Raw genomic sequence first — 17,087 nt, 5'->3', positions numbered from 1 at the left:
ACTCCTCAGGCGCTGGGAGAGCTTGGGATTCAGTTGAAAGTGACCCATCTGAGGTTTAATTCAGACACAGGATAGTCATATTAATAGGCTGGGAAACGAATCTAGAGCAGTAATTTCTAATTGCAGACCTCCTTGAGAATGTAATGAACGCTTCAGCCTTCAATTCCAGAGAAAGGCATGAACAACCTATCATGAAAGCTCCAAAGGTTCACCTATCTGCCAAAGCTCAGGGTTCCAGGAAACTGTAAATCCTTGGTTAGAATTCTTGCCCTGGGTGTGAGCATGGGGACCAGAATAAAGAGAGACAAAGAAGCACAGAGATAGAAAAAAAAAAAAAAAGACAGAGAGGCACACACAGAGAGAAACACAGAGACAGAAGGAGATTAAAAGATGAGAAGTAGATACAACTCTTAACATGACATAATTTTTCAATGGTGTGCTCCATTAGATTCTAATAAACACTTTTTGATGTTCATAATCCTGGGTTCTTCCGGTGAATAGAGTCTTTTCCTGTGAGAAACATAACATATACCACACCTGAGGTTATTCGACAGTGTTGAGAACCTCAGCAGGGATAAAGATTTCATTTTAAAAGCAAATACGTAGGCTGTTTGAAGACACAGTATTTAAGTTAAAGGATCACTTGACTTGTAAATGAAAAAGCCTATTGTGTACACTGGAGACCATTGATAGAATAATTGTACTAAAAATACTACTGATTTGGAAGCCTTATGTCTTATGCTTTTCAAAGAGGTTTTATATAAGTTATCAAATTTTCTTTTTCTCAATAGCCTTGGCTGTTAGATAGGGGGAAAATAGCTATATGTATTTTAAATTTAAAGAAATTGAAACAGATGTGTATAGAGACTTTCCTGGAATCACAGATACTCAATAAAAAGAATGAACTCTAGAAACCAGATTCCCAACTTTGATTCCAGCTTGAATCCATATATCCCTGTTCATCATAACATCCATATAACCAATACAAGTCCTTTTGCTTCCTAAAATGAAATCTACAAAGTGAAAATAGTGCTCTTAAAATGGGACAAAATAATAAAATCGTAGACATTTAGAATGTAAGTGATTCTACGGATGAATAATAATCTGAGCTACTCAGGGTATGAAGGGAGACCTGACCCAGAAGCCTTAAGGGACTTAAGGAGGTCCTTCATCTGGCCTGCGTGATGGACATGCAGGGGACACACACTTAAAATATAATACAATAAAGACTTGCTCCCTAGCTCCTTGTTTTTCTTTCTTTCTTTCTTTCTTTCTTTCTTTCTTTCTTTCTTTCTTTCTTTTTCTTTCTTTCTTTCTTTTACCTTTACTCTTTCTTTTCTTTCTTCTTTCTTTCTTTTTTTTTAAACAAGGAAGAAATGGGATTTAAAACCATCTATTCTATGTCTTATATCATTTAGGTAGAATGATTTAGCAACAATTTTGAAAAATTAAGTCAAATCCAGTTCTCTTCTCAGACTATGAGAAAGTTTAAAATTTCAAGAAGTTCTTCTCAGAAATAATAGTTTTCATAGGGTAATGAATCGTTCCGTACATTCTCTTGGCCTGAGAAACTTAATATGGCTATAAGGAAATATGACAGATTAATTGCTCTGCTTCTAAGGCTATCATAGAGATTTTTAGGTTAGAATAGGTAATATATGCATCAAAGACAGATGTATACTGTGTACATACACATCTACAGCCCCCCACACTTATGTATATATACATACATATATATATGTACATCTATATGTATTTCTAAAAATATTAGGTCTTAGTGCTATTTAAACACTCCTCATTTATAACTTGCTTTTTTGGAATTATTTAGTTATGCAAGATATCACCATATTCAGTATTTTTTTAATAATAAACATGTCTAGTCAAAGAAGGCATTAATGAAGCAATTCCCCAAATAAAACAGTCCATGATATCTGAGTTGCAGCAGAGAGAGAGTGTGGTCTTTGTAGTCTAATCAAGATCACAAGACTTGTTTTGAGCGTCTGTCATCTTTAATTTTACGGCACTTCATTTCAGAGTAGGACTGCCAGGGTCACATGCAATTAAAACACAGGCAAGATTTGTCTTGTGAAATCTTAACATAAAAAGTAATGTGTTACTCCATTTTAACTTTTCTACTGAACTCTGTGAACTCACTAATTACTTTTCCCCCCTCTTGTCACCTTTTTGATATGACATGTATTTTATAGAGGAGATAGAAGTTTAGGATTTTTTTTATATCATGCATACGATTGAGGCTAACAAAATTAAACCAAGAGAAAAAAGGACCTCGTTTTTCAGAAATACATTTCTTTTCTTTTTCTTTTTTTTCCCAAGAAATATCTGAGTACTCCAGCTTCAATTACAAAGAGCCTCATAGATCACATTCTAGGAAATAACTGTTAATCTGCTTAACTGAGGCAGGTAGAAGTGTAATAACAGACCACAGATTTCAGAGAGGCCAGGACAGTGAACCGGAATCTAGTCTCTGGGGTGCGGGCAAAGGGGCTTTTATGGGATTGGCTGTGAAAAGCGTTAAAAGCCAGCGCCGAGGTGGAGATGGGGAGTGAGAGGAGGGTTGCTCCATCTTCCTGATCAGTAAATTGCATAGACCCTTATTAACCTTATTGATAAGGAGCTTAGGGAAGTCCCGTTCAGGCCGCAATATATGCTTTTTGTTCTCCTGTCTCTCTGTTTGCACTCCTGGGTGCTCAGGCTGGGCGGCCTGCAGGCGGCACCTCAAAATTCAGCATCAGTGGCTGTGCCCTAAGTTAGAGCAAAGGAAGAGCACGCCAAGCCAGTGCGCTCAGGGTCTCGGGGCCTGTGTCCCTGGAGCTCAGGACACCTGGAGAATGTTGGAAAATTCTGTGCTTAAAGAATCCTTTATATTGCTCCTCTTTCAATGCAGCTGGGGTCTGGAGGGATCTGGGGATTATTTTTGATACCTGTCGAAAAGAGTTATGTCTACACTGATTTTCCATCCCTCACTACTAATTAACCTTATTGTATACAGGAAACAGTCTATTTAATACCTGCATTCTTTCTGTAATGCCAAGTAAGATGAAATCCAGTGTGAAATCTAGTTAGCGTTTGCCTTTTTGAAGTCATTTTTAAGTTTCCAGTTTTAGTGACTGTGACCTCAGAACTGATAGCTAGAAAAATGGTGAGCCCGAACCAATTTTGGCTTCAATTGTATTCTTCACCCCTTCCAGCTTAAAAGCTGCTTTTCACCTGGGCTTTAGCAGAGACGGAGGAAGGGGACATCCTGGAGCTGTCCATGCTGGCCTCTAGGGGCAGTTCTGGGCTTCCCATCAGAGCCACAGGCTGGCCCTCCCTCCATGACCTGTGTCTCTCCCCCCAGCAGCTCAACACCTCTGTCCCCTTCCTTTCGACCAGGGGGGCTCCGATTTGACACATCGTGGCAAACTGTGCAGCAGCAATGCAGATAGACGTTGAAGGAGAGGAAAGAGTCTGAGCCCAGGGTTAAAATGCTGTAGGAAATCCCATTGGTGGAATGTTTCGCAAGGGAAAAAAAAAAGGTAGGGTCTAGCAATAAAGAGCAGAAATTAAACTGTGTAAAATGTCACCAAATGATGTGGAAAAATCCACACGTCCTCAAGTATGCTTCACAATATGGACTTAGAACACATTTTGCTAGTGATGTGAGAATGGTTAGCGCAAGTCCTGCTCTTCAAATGTGAGTGTGTGTGTGTCTCAAGTAAACCTGTCAGCTTAGCTGGTGCCAGAGGAAAGTGAGGATTTTTCAGGCCAGTGCTTTGTATTTGCCAGATTTCTTGGCTTTTGCGAGTTTCATATATTGGTCAGAAATCCTATGCTCTACAGAATTTATCTAACATAAACCTTATATTCGACAGCGTGGGGAAGGTGAGTGGGAGATGCTGCTGCGTGTCACAGATGCTTGGACTTTTCCAGATCTGAAGCCAGGTCGTCAGAATTTGCTGTTAGACTTGCATGAGTTAGGCTAGTGAATCTCACCGCCTCTCTGCTGCTGAACAAGAAGATAGAAGGATTTCTTGGGGACTTAGACTTCAAGAGAGTTTCCTGAAGGGATATCTGTTTGATGACCTTTTATTGTGGGGATAGGAATTAGTACAAACTCCAGTGATATGAGACTACATGGGACTTGCTGTGACTAGTAGATAGGAAACCCGATGGTGGATCCTATTTGTATTTAATCTTGCTTATGTTTCTGGGTGTTCGTCTTGGTTCACTCATCCAACAAGTGTAGACTGAGCAGCAACTATGAGCTAGTGTCACCACTCTCCCTCACTGCTTTCCTGGCACTCTCCTGATTGAATGGGGAATGTTCTATGGAACCCAGATGATTGCTTAAGAATGTCGTGGATGCTACATGCTTCGTTTCAAGTATAAGATAACAACACTCAGCTGGATAAGTCCATAAGGGGTGTATGCGTGTGTGAGAGAGAGCATGTGTGTGTGTGTGTGAGCATGTGTGTGTGTGTGTGTGTGTGTGTGTGCGCGCGTGTATTGTCAGGTCTCTCACCAAGACAGCTAGACATTTTCATTTTGACAACACTACTACAGAAATTGTCATCTTTTTGTACAAGATGTTCAGTGTATTCTCATCATTTGGATGATTCAGGATCACTCTCCGGCAGCAAGAGGCACAGCGTGTCTTGATGCCTGCCTCTTTTTCAAGTATAGTTAAGAAGCAGACTGTTGGGGACTCATGGTTTTCATCTTGCACGGGACCTCTAAAGGTCCAGATTGAATTTCAAGACAATAATAGGCAGTATGATATCATGGATAATAAAAGGATGTAGACAAATATGAATGATCCAACACAGGACAATACGATGTAACGTAGAGTAGAAGCCACCCAAACAGTTACTTTTATTTTTTATTTTATTTTTTAATTTCTCAAACAGGTACTTTTATTATTTTTTAAAGATTTTTATTTATTTATTCATGAGAGACACACACACACAGAGAGAGAGAGAGAGAGAGAGAGAGAAGAGAGAGAGAGAGAGACAGAGGCAGAGACACAGACAGAGGGAGAAGCAGGTTCCCTGCAGGGAGGCCACTGTGGGACCCTCTCCCAGGACTCTAGGATCACACCCCGCGCCGGAAGGTAGACGCTTAACCTAACCACTGACCACCCAGGTGCCCCACAAACAGCTATTTTTAAACAGGTGTAAATGTAGTAAAATGCTAAGCCCAGTGTCCATAAAGCATGTAGGAAGATGAAATGGTGTGTAAATATTAAAAGTATAATTGCAATAGCGTGAAAGACATTTTGCCATGACAACAAAAGTTCTCTGGATTTCTTTGAGGAAGTTCATGATATCTTTCTTGTCCTTTTGTGAAAATTGGTACGAAAGTGAAACTCTCATAAGGTGTTGTATCAAGAGGGGGACCAGGTACCCCCATAAGAGTGTAAATATTTAGGGTGTTTATGTGCTTATGTTTCTTCAGTTCCTTTTCTTAATGGAGAGAGCATATGGTACAGCAGTTAAGGCAGTGGCCTCTGGAGCCATATTATTTAGATTCAAATACTAACCTGACACTTTACTAAGTACATGAAGTTGGATAACTTCATTATTCTCCCCCTCAATTTCCTCAAATATAAACCAGGGATAATAATTATACCTCCCTCCATAGAGCTCTGAAGATTAATATATAGAGACATACATATATGCATATATATATGTACATGTACAGTTCCTGGCACATAACAAGCACTCAATCAATGTTAGCTAATCATAATTAGACTCCCCAGAACCAATTTCTCTTTGTGGTCCTTGGGGGTGGCCAGAGGAGCAATATTGCTCCAAAAGAAAGGAAGGAAAAATCAGAGCGAGGTAAGATAGAAATGACCTTCTGATCCCTCTGGAAGTAGGTCACATACTCATGTGACTCGGGTATGACTTGATCAAAATATCTCAAGGTAGTTACTATCGAATTACAAATCATTGTCAGATTACCAGGATCACCCCTTACCCTATAACTCAGCTGGGCATGGCCCTGCTATCGGAGTTCTGTGTGATAACAAATGGTGATCTGCACTTGGCAACCATAATGAAGAGATGGTAGGTGAAGCTCAGAAGCTCGGTAAGATGATGGTCCATAATATTGATTACCGTGTCCGCTGCCTCTGTCTGAACTCAGACCTGCATTAGTAGTCCTGCTGCAATAATTTTCTATCTGGCGACCTATAATTTCTCCCTTCTTCAAACTCTCCCCATCAAGTGCCAGCAGAATCTATACAGGTCTGATAAAGTCACTTTCCTGCTAAACAACCTTTAGATCTCAAAACTGACTAGAGACTTAATAGACAACCTCTTGCTAGGGCATTCAAGGCTTTTCAGCATCGATCTCAACCTTCTCATTGTCTTTAAACCTCATTTTTTTTTTTTTAGGAATTTGTTTATTTGAGAGAGAGAGAAAGAGCATGAGAGAGGGCATGAGGTGGGCAGGGGGATGCAGATGGAGAGGGAGGGGCAGAGGTAGATTCCCCACTGAGCAAGAGCCTGATGCAGGGCTCAATCCCAGGATCTTGGGATCATGACCTGAGCTGAAGGCAGATGCTTAACTGACAGCCACCCAGGTGCCCCTCTTCTCATTGTCTTTAGAAGTTCCTAAAGCTAACTGTTGGCCAGTAAACTGGGGATCTATCATGCGCTTCCGTTAGGGACAACTTAGGGTTTCGTGCTATGTTACCTATTTCACCTCCATCACAGGATTCCATTAGACAGTCTTAAGAGGCAAGCTATAGCAAGTTCTATTTTACAGATTGGAAAACTGAGACCCAGAGAGAGTAAATAATTTGCTCAGCACCTAAAAAGCAAATTCTCCTAAGTGTTTAGTCTGCTCATCCCTCTTTCTCTCTTTTTTCATCTTCTTCTGTTACACATTGCTCTGGCTCATTTACATATCTCCACCGTGTGCTTCACGCTCTAAAGTTTTTCTGGAAAGCAGGCTTTGCAACATAGGAAGGCTTAACATGGAGTTTGCAAAAATGGAGAACCTCGGGCTAAGTCTGCTTAGATGTGTTTTGTGAGATGCCCTTAAAAATCAGGTTTCACATAAGTTCCTGAATTTCTGGCTTGTCACGAAAGATCTGAAGTTCTGACAACATCGTGTCCATATTCCCACATAAGCGATGTCGGCTGGAGCTGAGAAGAAGCCGACCCCTTTAGCCAGGAGTTGAGCTGGAGTTTTCCCCAGCCACTACCACTTCATAATGCCTTAAGCCTGCTCTTCTTTACTATTTCATATTCCACGCCTGGCCCTAGTAACATTTAGGTTTGCAACCCTTGGTCTAAAGAAAGAGAACAAAAAATCCACCTATTTTCTAAAGATAAGATGAAACATTTTAATTGAAAAAAATTGAATGTGATTATTATGTTTGAAGAAAGTCTTTGTTGTTTGGTATGAAGATTTGAGTTTCCCAAGGAGAGTGTTGATATTATTTTGGTTTTATTTCTTATTTTTGACAACAGAGCAATTTGACCCAGAATGCTTAGTGACAGTCCTTTTGGATGAAAATCTTTACAGGGCCTTTTAATTAGGAATTGACAGGGTGATTAACTTATAATTCACAAAAATAAATGTGGAAAAGAGAAGTACAGGTCAATTTCTAGCTGTGTTAAACTGTAAGGACAGCAGCATTGGCAAGTGATTGTTCCTTTTTAACAGCTTTTCTAATTTTTCTTAATTGGATCCTTTGTTTTCTAATTGGATAGAGAGAACCATCATATGGCTTTCAATTACTAGCTGTGGCATGGTGATCCTGTCATGTGGCACACACTAAGTAAAGTCACACCCCCAACATATAGGACAAAATAAATACCGCCTCCACAAAGTTTTTTTGTATTAGTGTGAAAGAGGAGCAATCTTTCACAGCCTGGGTAGGTAAATCCATGCTGAAGTGAGATGTACCAACTAGCTTCCTTTTCCAGGGACACTATTTTGGACTTGTGTTCCCATTCTACAGACTAAGTTACCAGTTATAATTTCTTAAAATATTTAGTCATCACAATATGGAAATGCTCCTAAAGATATGAGATTATCATTGCATGATGGAAAATGTTAAAAAGCACACACAGGCACCCATACAAATATACATATAAACACAGACAGGAGAAAATACCAGTTACCCTTACAGATTATTATTATTATTTTTTTTATAGAAACAAAGGTTTTCTATGGCTTTCTTTGGTTAATCTTATTCACTGGTCAAAATTAGATTAAAAAGGTTACCGTTCCAGTGAAACTTTACTTGACTCACCCCAGGCACAATTTGTTATTTGGTTCTCTGTCAACCACTGAACTTTGTTAATATTTCTGTACTAGCTTCTGCTTGTTCACTCATTCAAAATGCTTTTTGAGCATCTCTGTGTATAGGTGCTGAACCCTGGGGCAGCATGGTTATTAAGGTGACTGAAGTGCTTGATCCTAAATTAATCTTTAGATGATTTTCTCTCTTATTGGACTATGGACCTTACAGAAAGTGGGAATTTGCCTTATTTTATATTTGTATTGCTACTGCCTAGACTTGTACCTGACTCCAATGAGATGATCAAGAAGTGCTCATTTTTTAAATGTCTTCTTGGTGAAGAATATTTATCAGTTTTATAAAATCTAACCCCTTAGTGGGTCAACCTAATATACGTACATTCTTGGCTTTAAAACTTGGAATAGTTGATATGACCATCATTACTGTCTTTGGAATGTTCGGGAATCTAATGACCCTTTGCTGTCACCCTTTTTATGCCATCGGATCCTCTGACGGGTGCTTTGACTCAGTACTGCGGAATGGTCTTGTCCCTGAGAGGAAACACAGTCTCTGATTCAATGCCCTTAGCAACCAGGAACAGGTCACAGCTGGGGTTTGAATCAGGCTAAATCCCATCAGATGGAAAATCAAGAAGCTGGTGCTTTTGAAGATTATAAATCTGGAAAGCGGCAGAGACGTGGGGCTATGAGTCCCTGCTCGAAGCAGGTAGTGCCACTTCTCTTTGGCTATTAGTGCTGTTTTTTTCTGGCTGATACTCCCAGGATAACTTTAAAAATGGACACATGAAGGGGTACGATTTAAACGTGGGGACCACTAAACCCACTCTCCCCCCTTCAGAAAGGGAAGTAATTAAGATCTTGGAGAAGATGTAAATCAAAATATGGAATGTCAAGGAAATAAAGAGGACTTGAAATAGAATGCCAGAAATTCTTGTTTCAGATCTCCGTGTTTTTCTGAAAGGCGTAAGCACAACTTTACATATAAGAGCTGAAGGCTGGCAAGCCTATTAGCCCACTGGTAACAGTGGGCTAGTTCTGCCCACTGGTTCATGCTTCTGCCTCATGTGACTTGCCTTGGCTTTGTGGTGTGTGTATACATCCCACTTGATGAAACTACTCTTCAGCATTTATTGCGTTTGCTTCTCTGTTCTTGGCCATGAGCCGACTTACTGGCACCATTGCCAAGATGAAGACATTCAAGAGGGGCAAGGTAACTTCTTTCAGCATACATGGAGCTGCCTTCACATCCGGCTATCTCTTGAGCATACTCTCTCCCTGTATCGTACCCCATCTACGTAGAGAGCCTATGCCTTTGAGCTCAGAGTGTTTGCTTTTGAATCCATGCTTCACACATTTTATTTACATGCTTTATTTTTCACTTTATGAGCAAATCGATAACTAGACTTACTCTTCATTGCACTGGATTAATTTTATTTAGTCCTTTTGAATTTGATTAAAAAACTGTCAGACAGAAGTCTTCATTTTTATCAGCAGAATACTTTCACAAAACCGGGTATGAGATATGTTCAGCTAGAACATACTTTTCAAAAATAAAACAATGTTTGAAAAATTCTAGACAGTTACCCCTTTGTTTATCCATGACAACTGAAACTAACCATGGATAAAGCAATCCAAGTCTAGTCAAGTAATCCTTAGGGCATATGAAAAAAAAAGGCTTTTTAGAAAGTTCTTTCTAGATGGATTTAATGTAATTCACCAATAAAGCATCCTCAGAAGCATAATAAAAATTCTACTTAAAATGACATAGCCAGGGCAGAGGAAGATCTACAGTTTGATGAAGATTCAAAATGGATGCTAACATTAAAAATGAGCGGTCATGCAATTCCTGTATAATATAAAGATCAAAATTCCAGGACACTAATTTTGCTTCTAATTTATAAGACAGTATGTTTCTGGGACTGCAAATAGTGTATATGTATATGTGCCTGTGTATTTTACGTGTGTGTGTGTGTGTGTGTGTGTGTGTGTAATCTTCAATGGTAAATGTTTTGAACTCTCTTTTCTCTTCAGAAAAATTGCCACTCAACATGTTGCATTTGTGAATTTCACCAACTAGCATTGAGGATAACTGGGCTGTATTTTATATTTGCACACGCAAAAATGCTCCTGAAAGATGAAATAACATCTATTTTAGTGGAGAACCTGATCTTTTTTGTGCTATATAAAAATGATTAATTTCTGACTTCTTCCCTCTTTTGGTTCTATTCATGTACAAGTAAGAGCATGGGAACATGTGCGAGGCAGCCAGGGTAGTGATAAGGCTCACCTGTGTGCCCGCATACCCATATTGACAACACTCACACTGACACAATTCCACACCCAACGCCTAGGAGCAGTTTTGAAACTGTCTTTTGGATATGTGTGGTGCTCTGCACACTATTTTCTAGTGTGGAGCACGTGTAATGAATGCCTAGAAATGCTCGAAGGAATAGCAATGAAGGGGTTAATGTAGAACACATATAGGCAAATATTGTCAACTATTTTATTCAAATGTTTGGAACTTAAACACAAAATTATCATTAAGTTTTCACAAAATGAGGCATCTGTCGCTTGAAAGGAAAAAAATATTTCAGAAATATGTTTACAGAAATGTAAAAATATTAGGCATCGAGACAGATGTGAACATATTCAGTCACTTGTCTTGCCTGTCAGTCTTCCTCTGAGCCGAAGATCTTATTGTACTCACTCAGCATGAGCTCAGCTATCTGGTTTTGGTATACCATATGTACCGCCATGTTCCCCATTTCATCTTGAGCTCGCAGAAGGGTAGGTCCAAATACAATCCCTAGGCTTTGAGTGGACATGAGGTTCTTGGAGGCTTTGGCCACAATCCTGGAGAGGGATGGGAAAGAGAGAAGATTCTATGAGTTTGAAGCAAAATTGTGGCTACTTTGGATGTATAAAATTCTGTGTTCTTGAATTCGTTTTTCTTTCTTTCAATTTAAAGAAAGACAGTAAGGGCAGTGATTGGCTTTGGCAAAACAGAGAATGCAACACAGGCAAGACATTTTTCTACTTCTAGAAAAATTGCAACTACCATGACATTTTAAAATCTTCTACTCTTCATGCTTTATTGTATGAAAATAGAACTGATGACTCTGGGGAGAGGGATTCATTGTCTTGTCCAGCTTTTTATCCCTGTAGTACCCGGATGTTGTGCATGCTCAAAAGATGTGGGATGAATGAATAAATAAACAGCAAAAATTACTGTAGAGACTTAACAAGATTTGGCCTTCGAAATGTTTATAGTCAGTGGAGGAATCAGGTGAGACATGCCTCAAATCTGTAAGAATCCAAGCACAATAAATAGAATAATACATGTATAGTTAATGATAATTGACAAAGATTTTTAGAAAATAAGTTTTTAGTGATTGGAGTGAGAAAAGTGTTCCTGACAAATGCTAACTGCAAGATGTTTTGTAGAGAAGGTAGGTTCTGAGACACTTAGGTGTATGCCAAATTCTAAGTGTCTCCACTCATTTTGGACATCCCGTTGAGCTCACACCTCAGTAAAATACAGAATCCTGTAGAATTTGCACAGGAAAAGAGTCCCATTAGAATCAAAGACAAGTTTGCTTGTGTGAGGACTGTAGGGGGGAGCTGGAATACCAATGAAACATTAGGATGTGGTTTTATTAATGGTTAACGCTTTGCCTGTTTCAATACAGTACTCTTAAAAGAAAAAAAAAACATTCTAAATACTGAGACTTTTAAACAGTGATGCTTATTCTTACCTTTGAAGCCTACTTAATTTTATAGCAACATTAGGAAGGTGAGGTTTGAGTGATGTTGAGGAAATAGGGTTAGCATATGGAAGGACAGGGTGCTGAGAACACTAAACTCGCAGATCACCAGACATCCCGACGCAAGGGAACCATGAGTGTGGAGAATAAAGTGAGGCAAAGGAACTTCACTGCAAGGCAGAGGGGTCTCCATCTCAGAGCCTATGGTGGAACATTGGAATGCTGGACTCGAGAGGACCCTATGTTTGATCCGCTATCAGAGGAGGCAGGAAGACTTGCTTTATTTCCATCTTTTTACAAACCCAGGTCTTTGAAGTACCATTTCTGTTACCAAGAAGCCACACCTTCTGTCTCCTGAATCAAACTAAGGACCAAAGCCATGGATTTAGGACTCTCCACTGCACAAGTTCACAGCCAGCAAATGCCCTTGACCTAATCAACATTAAAAAAAAAAAAAGTATTGTTTTAAGCAATGGTATTATCTGACTTAATCCGCATAGTCATTCCACAAGGTGGCTTCTGTTATTAAGCCTGTTTTACAAGTGAGAAGACTGAGGCTGAGAGAGAAGTGAAGTGTTTGCTGTCACACGGAGCTGAGGTGCAAACCCAGGCAGTCTGGTTTCGGTGCCTTTGGAAGCATCATTGCCATGGTGTGGGCTAGGACTCCTATCCTTCGTTACTGGCTGGTTTTTCATTCTGCCAACTTCCATGAGATCATAAGATCCTTCCATAGAAGGTCTGAATTTGTATTCCTTACTGTAGAATTGTGATTGACAGCCTGATTCGAATAGATTTATTGTGTGCAAAGGGACTCAAATTTTGACTGAATATTCAAGATTTCTGCCTCCTGTTTTTCACTTTTTATCTGCTTTATTTTACAGGCAGAGCTTTGTACCTGTGAGCACTGATGTCTTAGCTACATTCTAGAAGGGGTCCTCATATTTTAGGGCATCAATGAGTTATCAGAGACTTCAGGTTTAATGTTTCCTTTGAAATATAAGAAACTCTGTCACTTTGCTACTGCATTTACCAACTCTGCAGAATGATTTAAACATTCTCTTAACCCGGAGTTGGGGCCAATGGAGTGAGTGAGACTTTGCTTCTCTTTAATACACCTGTTGACCTCAGCTTAAGATCTCTCTTGAGCCTTTCCCAGAGCCTCTTATTATAGAAGTCATTAGTAAGATTCACTATGAAGGAAAAACAGAGTTTTCTTTTTTGGTTTTAAAGTAAGACCTTTTTGTGTACTCCTTCATTGACTCCATCACAATTAAAAAAAAAAAAAGCTTGCTAAGGCAAATAGAGAAAGAAAACATAACTAATCAATAGAGTACCTATTAGGTAAAAGTTGCCTTAACAACTTCATCTAGAGCTAGCAAAGATCTAAGTTGACAAGATTTTTCTAGCAGAGAACAGGGTGCAGAGGTAATAGGGCACGGAGAAGGTAGAAATAGAAGCAAGAATGTAATGAAAGAGTGAAGATATAAGGCCTCTTGGCCAACAGGGTAGAGGAAGATTAGGACCGGTTCCAGGGAGACTGCAAAGGGAGTGGATGATGTGAAGATTAATTGAGGATTGAAGATGGATTTTCTTATTCAATAACAGCTATAATTTCAGTTAGTAGCAGGACAGTGAAATCCCAGGAGACAGAACTGCATCAAACTCAAAAAGGGGGGGGGCTAGAAATCCAGGGACACCCAAGAGCTGACTATTGGAGAGAGCACTCGGGGCCGTCAGGAGGACACAAGGGTAGAGGTGGAAGAGATCTGTAGCATCTGGAGGAACTTGGGCAAGGGGAGGGGGCGCTCAGTTTTCCAGGGCATCCCAGTAAGCAACGGCATATAGGATGTGGGCCATGAGGGGGGATGAATGAAGGCCAAAATGGGGCTAGACTAGTTTTCAGTTTTCCCCAAGCTCTTCATGTTCTTCCTTCTCAGCCAAAGGCCTGGTCTTTGAATCCAGAGTAGGACCAAATCTAGAGGAGGACATTGAGACGTAGTTTAAATAGGATGGAGAGTAGGAGGCTAGAACTGCAAGTCAGACTCCACCTCGGGGAAAGATTTCTCTATCTCAGCCAGTGGGTTATGCAAGAGGACTCTTGTAATGGATTTCTGCCAATGCATTGGTTTCCTAAATTTCCTGTGGACAAATGTTCATTTTGTGCTCTTATGCATGTGTGAATGTGGAGCATTCATTCCATCGCAAACTTGTATCCTTTCTGTCCATTTCTCTGCACACTTTCTACTTGACTTTAATAAAACCGGCTTTAACTTATGAGTGCTTTAAAATAATCTTGTTATCAGTAGATTTTATTAAACAACAGAGTTTTTTGTATTCTTGTTATATTTACATTACTGCAGGTTAAATTTCCCTAACAGCTTGGAATTTTTTCCTAATTTTGGAAAATCAAGTTACGTGCAGGAACTTTTAGAAAAATCAAATGTAGTTAAGAAAGTAAGTTAATAAGACAATGTGGAAGTGCATTAAATAGAATCCATGCTTTCTGATTCACTGTTAGAGAATGTGTGCTTGTGTGTGTGTGTGTGTGTGTGTGTATGTTTATATATACTTCAATTATTTTTCTGAATATCATCCAACCAGTTGAGTGTTGAAAAATCAAACAACTTTTCAGTTAGAAAAGGTGCTGAGAATGAAGACTGATTTGGGGTAGCAATCACGATCTACCAAATTATGATTCGTGTCTATAGGCAAATACACTGTCACATCAATGTTTAAATCAGATTAGATTCCCTTCTAATAGTGGGAAGCAAAGAAGTCCCTCAAACAGAGGATGTCTTGGAAAATGTATTAAGGCCATTGCAAACTTCCTTACTAAAATGTGAACTTACCTATTGTCTACCTCAACAAACTGTTAAATACTCAAGTGGTTGGTTTAGGACCCCAAAGAGAGTCAACCATAATTTCAAAGTACTGCCAGCATACTATCCTGAAAATTTATTTGAATCTCAGGGTTTTTTTGTGTGTGTTTGGTTTGTTTTGTTTTTACTTCAAATCATTGGATATCAAAATTCCCACTCCCGCTGTGGGGACCAGCTGGGTATTACAAGTGCCATTATTTCTAAAGACTTGAACTAGTAAACATATGTAGAGAGAAACATAGGCTAGTAAAGGAAAGAAAAGCCATGCATGGAAAAAAAATCCAATCTAGTACCAAAGATGGAAAACTCTCAAAAACAATAAGTTATTCTTCTAGTAGCTTAAAATGCAGTTGAATTGTATTTTTGGAAGGGAGGATCTGACTCAGAAACCATGAAGTTTTTTACTACGGGTCTGATGATATCTTTCACTAAAGTGGATTCTGCAAACCCCCTTTCTGTGATAAGAGTTACAAAAATAGACATTTCAGAGTAAAATCATTTTTGGAGAAAATTGCATGCCATTTTTTCCCTTGGATATTCACAAAACACAATAACATAATAAAGGCTCTGAAAAGTCCTGAAGAAAAAGATCCCTGCTCATCTTTGCTTGACTCACGTCTTCTCTAGCTGACTCAGATGTCATAGATCTCTTTCCTGAGGAGTTATGTTTTAGGAAATGCTGCTCTTAGCTTGCTTTCCTAAAGGCCTACTATGTAAGTTTGAAAACGTTATGGATTTTGCCCTCCTATGCCACCTGGCTTTGGAACTCTGTGGCAGCTGACTCAAAGAGGTCAAATTGTGGTCATTTCTGGAAAGTTCCACCCCTCTGGTAGGGCTTAGATTTCATTAGGCCTTAAACTCCGTGACAGTGTTGTAAATTTTGAGCGATGATTTAACCTGTTTTCGGCAAATAAATGAAAGAAACTCCCCTTCTATGGCAAAACAAAGACCAAAAGGTAAAAGAACACATCTGAACGAGAAAGGTGAGAGCAAAGACATGGTTGAAAGATTAATGTACAGTGAATTGATGGATGGGTTAGGAGGTGCAAAAACATTCAGATCTTATAACAATATTTGGGAATTCCTCTACATGGCTGTTTACTCACCATTAATTTATTCCCAGAAATTCTTACAGCAAAGATTCTAAGCAACATGAAGAGCTCGAAGTTTAGTGACTGTTAATGCTTGACTAATAGGAAAAAAGATCCCAAACTGCACTCTTTCGAAAATGGCTATTTATTAATACTGCTTAGTTTAAAATAGCCTGACAAAAATAATTATGATTTTTTAAATTTGTTCATGAAATAGCACTTGATATACATTCACTGTAAAAGCAATTCTAATACTGTTAAGTAAAATTCAAGTTTATAAAATCTTGAAATGGGTAAGAATTCATTTTTCTGGCAAGAGCTGCAAAACTGATATATAGTTTACAGCATAAAAAGGAGAGGAAATGCCAGAGCTACTTTTTGTTGGGTCCAAATGGAAGGAGCAATGATCCATCAATTTAAGATTATTTTAGAAATAATCTATGATCCGGTGCTACAGATGTTGGACCCCAGACAAAAAAATCCTTGCAGCCTTCTGCTGGGTAAGTTTTTTCCAAAAGTGAGCTGAATTGCTAACCCAAAGAAATTTCTTAGTTGCTTTAAATCACAACCAAATGACTCAGACTGAAAGAGAGCTTTACTATAAAACTCAAAATTAATGCTGAATTAAGAAGACCAAAGCATTTAATAATAGTTCAGCTCCAAACAAATATACAGATGCAAACTTTCTTTTAACTCTGTGCTTTGCTGTTACCATAGTGACTTGCAGAGGAAGTTGAAAGCCACATAATTGCCTGCAGGACAACTCTCAAGTTATTGGAGGTGTATTAGAAGTGCTCCCTTCCCTATCTCTGGAATGCTGTTATTTTCCAACACACATAACCTTACGATGGTTTAATTTGAATGGGGAAATTGTGGTGGTAAATGTTTTCTTGCCATCAGGTCACACCTGCTGAGAAAATACAGCTTAGGCACTTGTATGTGAAATGTTACTTGTGACTTTGCCCACTTAAGTGAAGAGAAGCTGTTAAAAATAGAATAAATTTTCAATGTGCTTGACTTATGATTCACATGTGCTACGACTATTTTGAGGGGATCCTTGCTAACCATAGCTTGCC

At 39.1% G+C, this 17,087-nt stretch overlaps 1 protein-coding gene across 1 annotated transcript in view; it reads right to left on the bottom strand.

The window, feature by feature from the left end:
* Positions 1–10,781: 10,781 nt before the first annotated feature.
* LOC129495519 (rho GTPase-activating protein 15) overlaps positions 10,782–17,087 on the bottom strand; it is a 617,088-nt gene continuing 610,782 nt past the window's right edge. The window contains exon 14 of the mRNA XM_055303107.1: positions 10,782–11,130. Within this exon, the coding sequence (XP_055159082.1) occupies positions 10,947–11,130 (184 nt within the window). The 3' untranslated portion in view covers positions 10,782–10,946. The remainder of the gene's footprint in view (positions 11,131–17,087) is intronic.

Source organism: Nyctereutes procyonoides, unplaced genomic scaffold (genome assembly GCF_905146905.1).
Source record: "Nyctereutes procyonoides isolate TBG_1078 unplaced genomic scaffold, NYPRO_anot_genome, whole genome shotgun sequence".
Lineage (NCBI taxonomy): Eukaryota > Metazoa > Chordata > Mammalia > Carnivora > Canidae > Nyctereutes > Nyctereutes procyonoides.
This window is presented reverse-complemented; position numbering and strand designations above follow the sequence as displayed.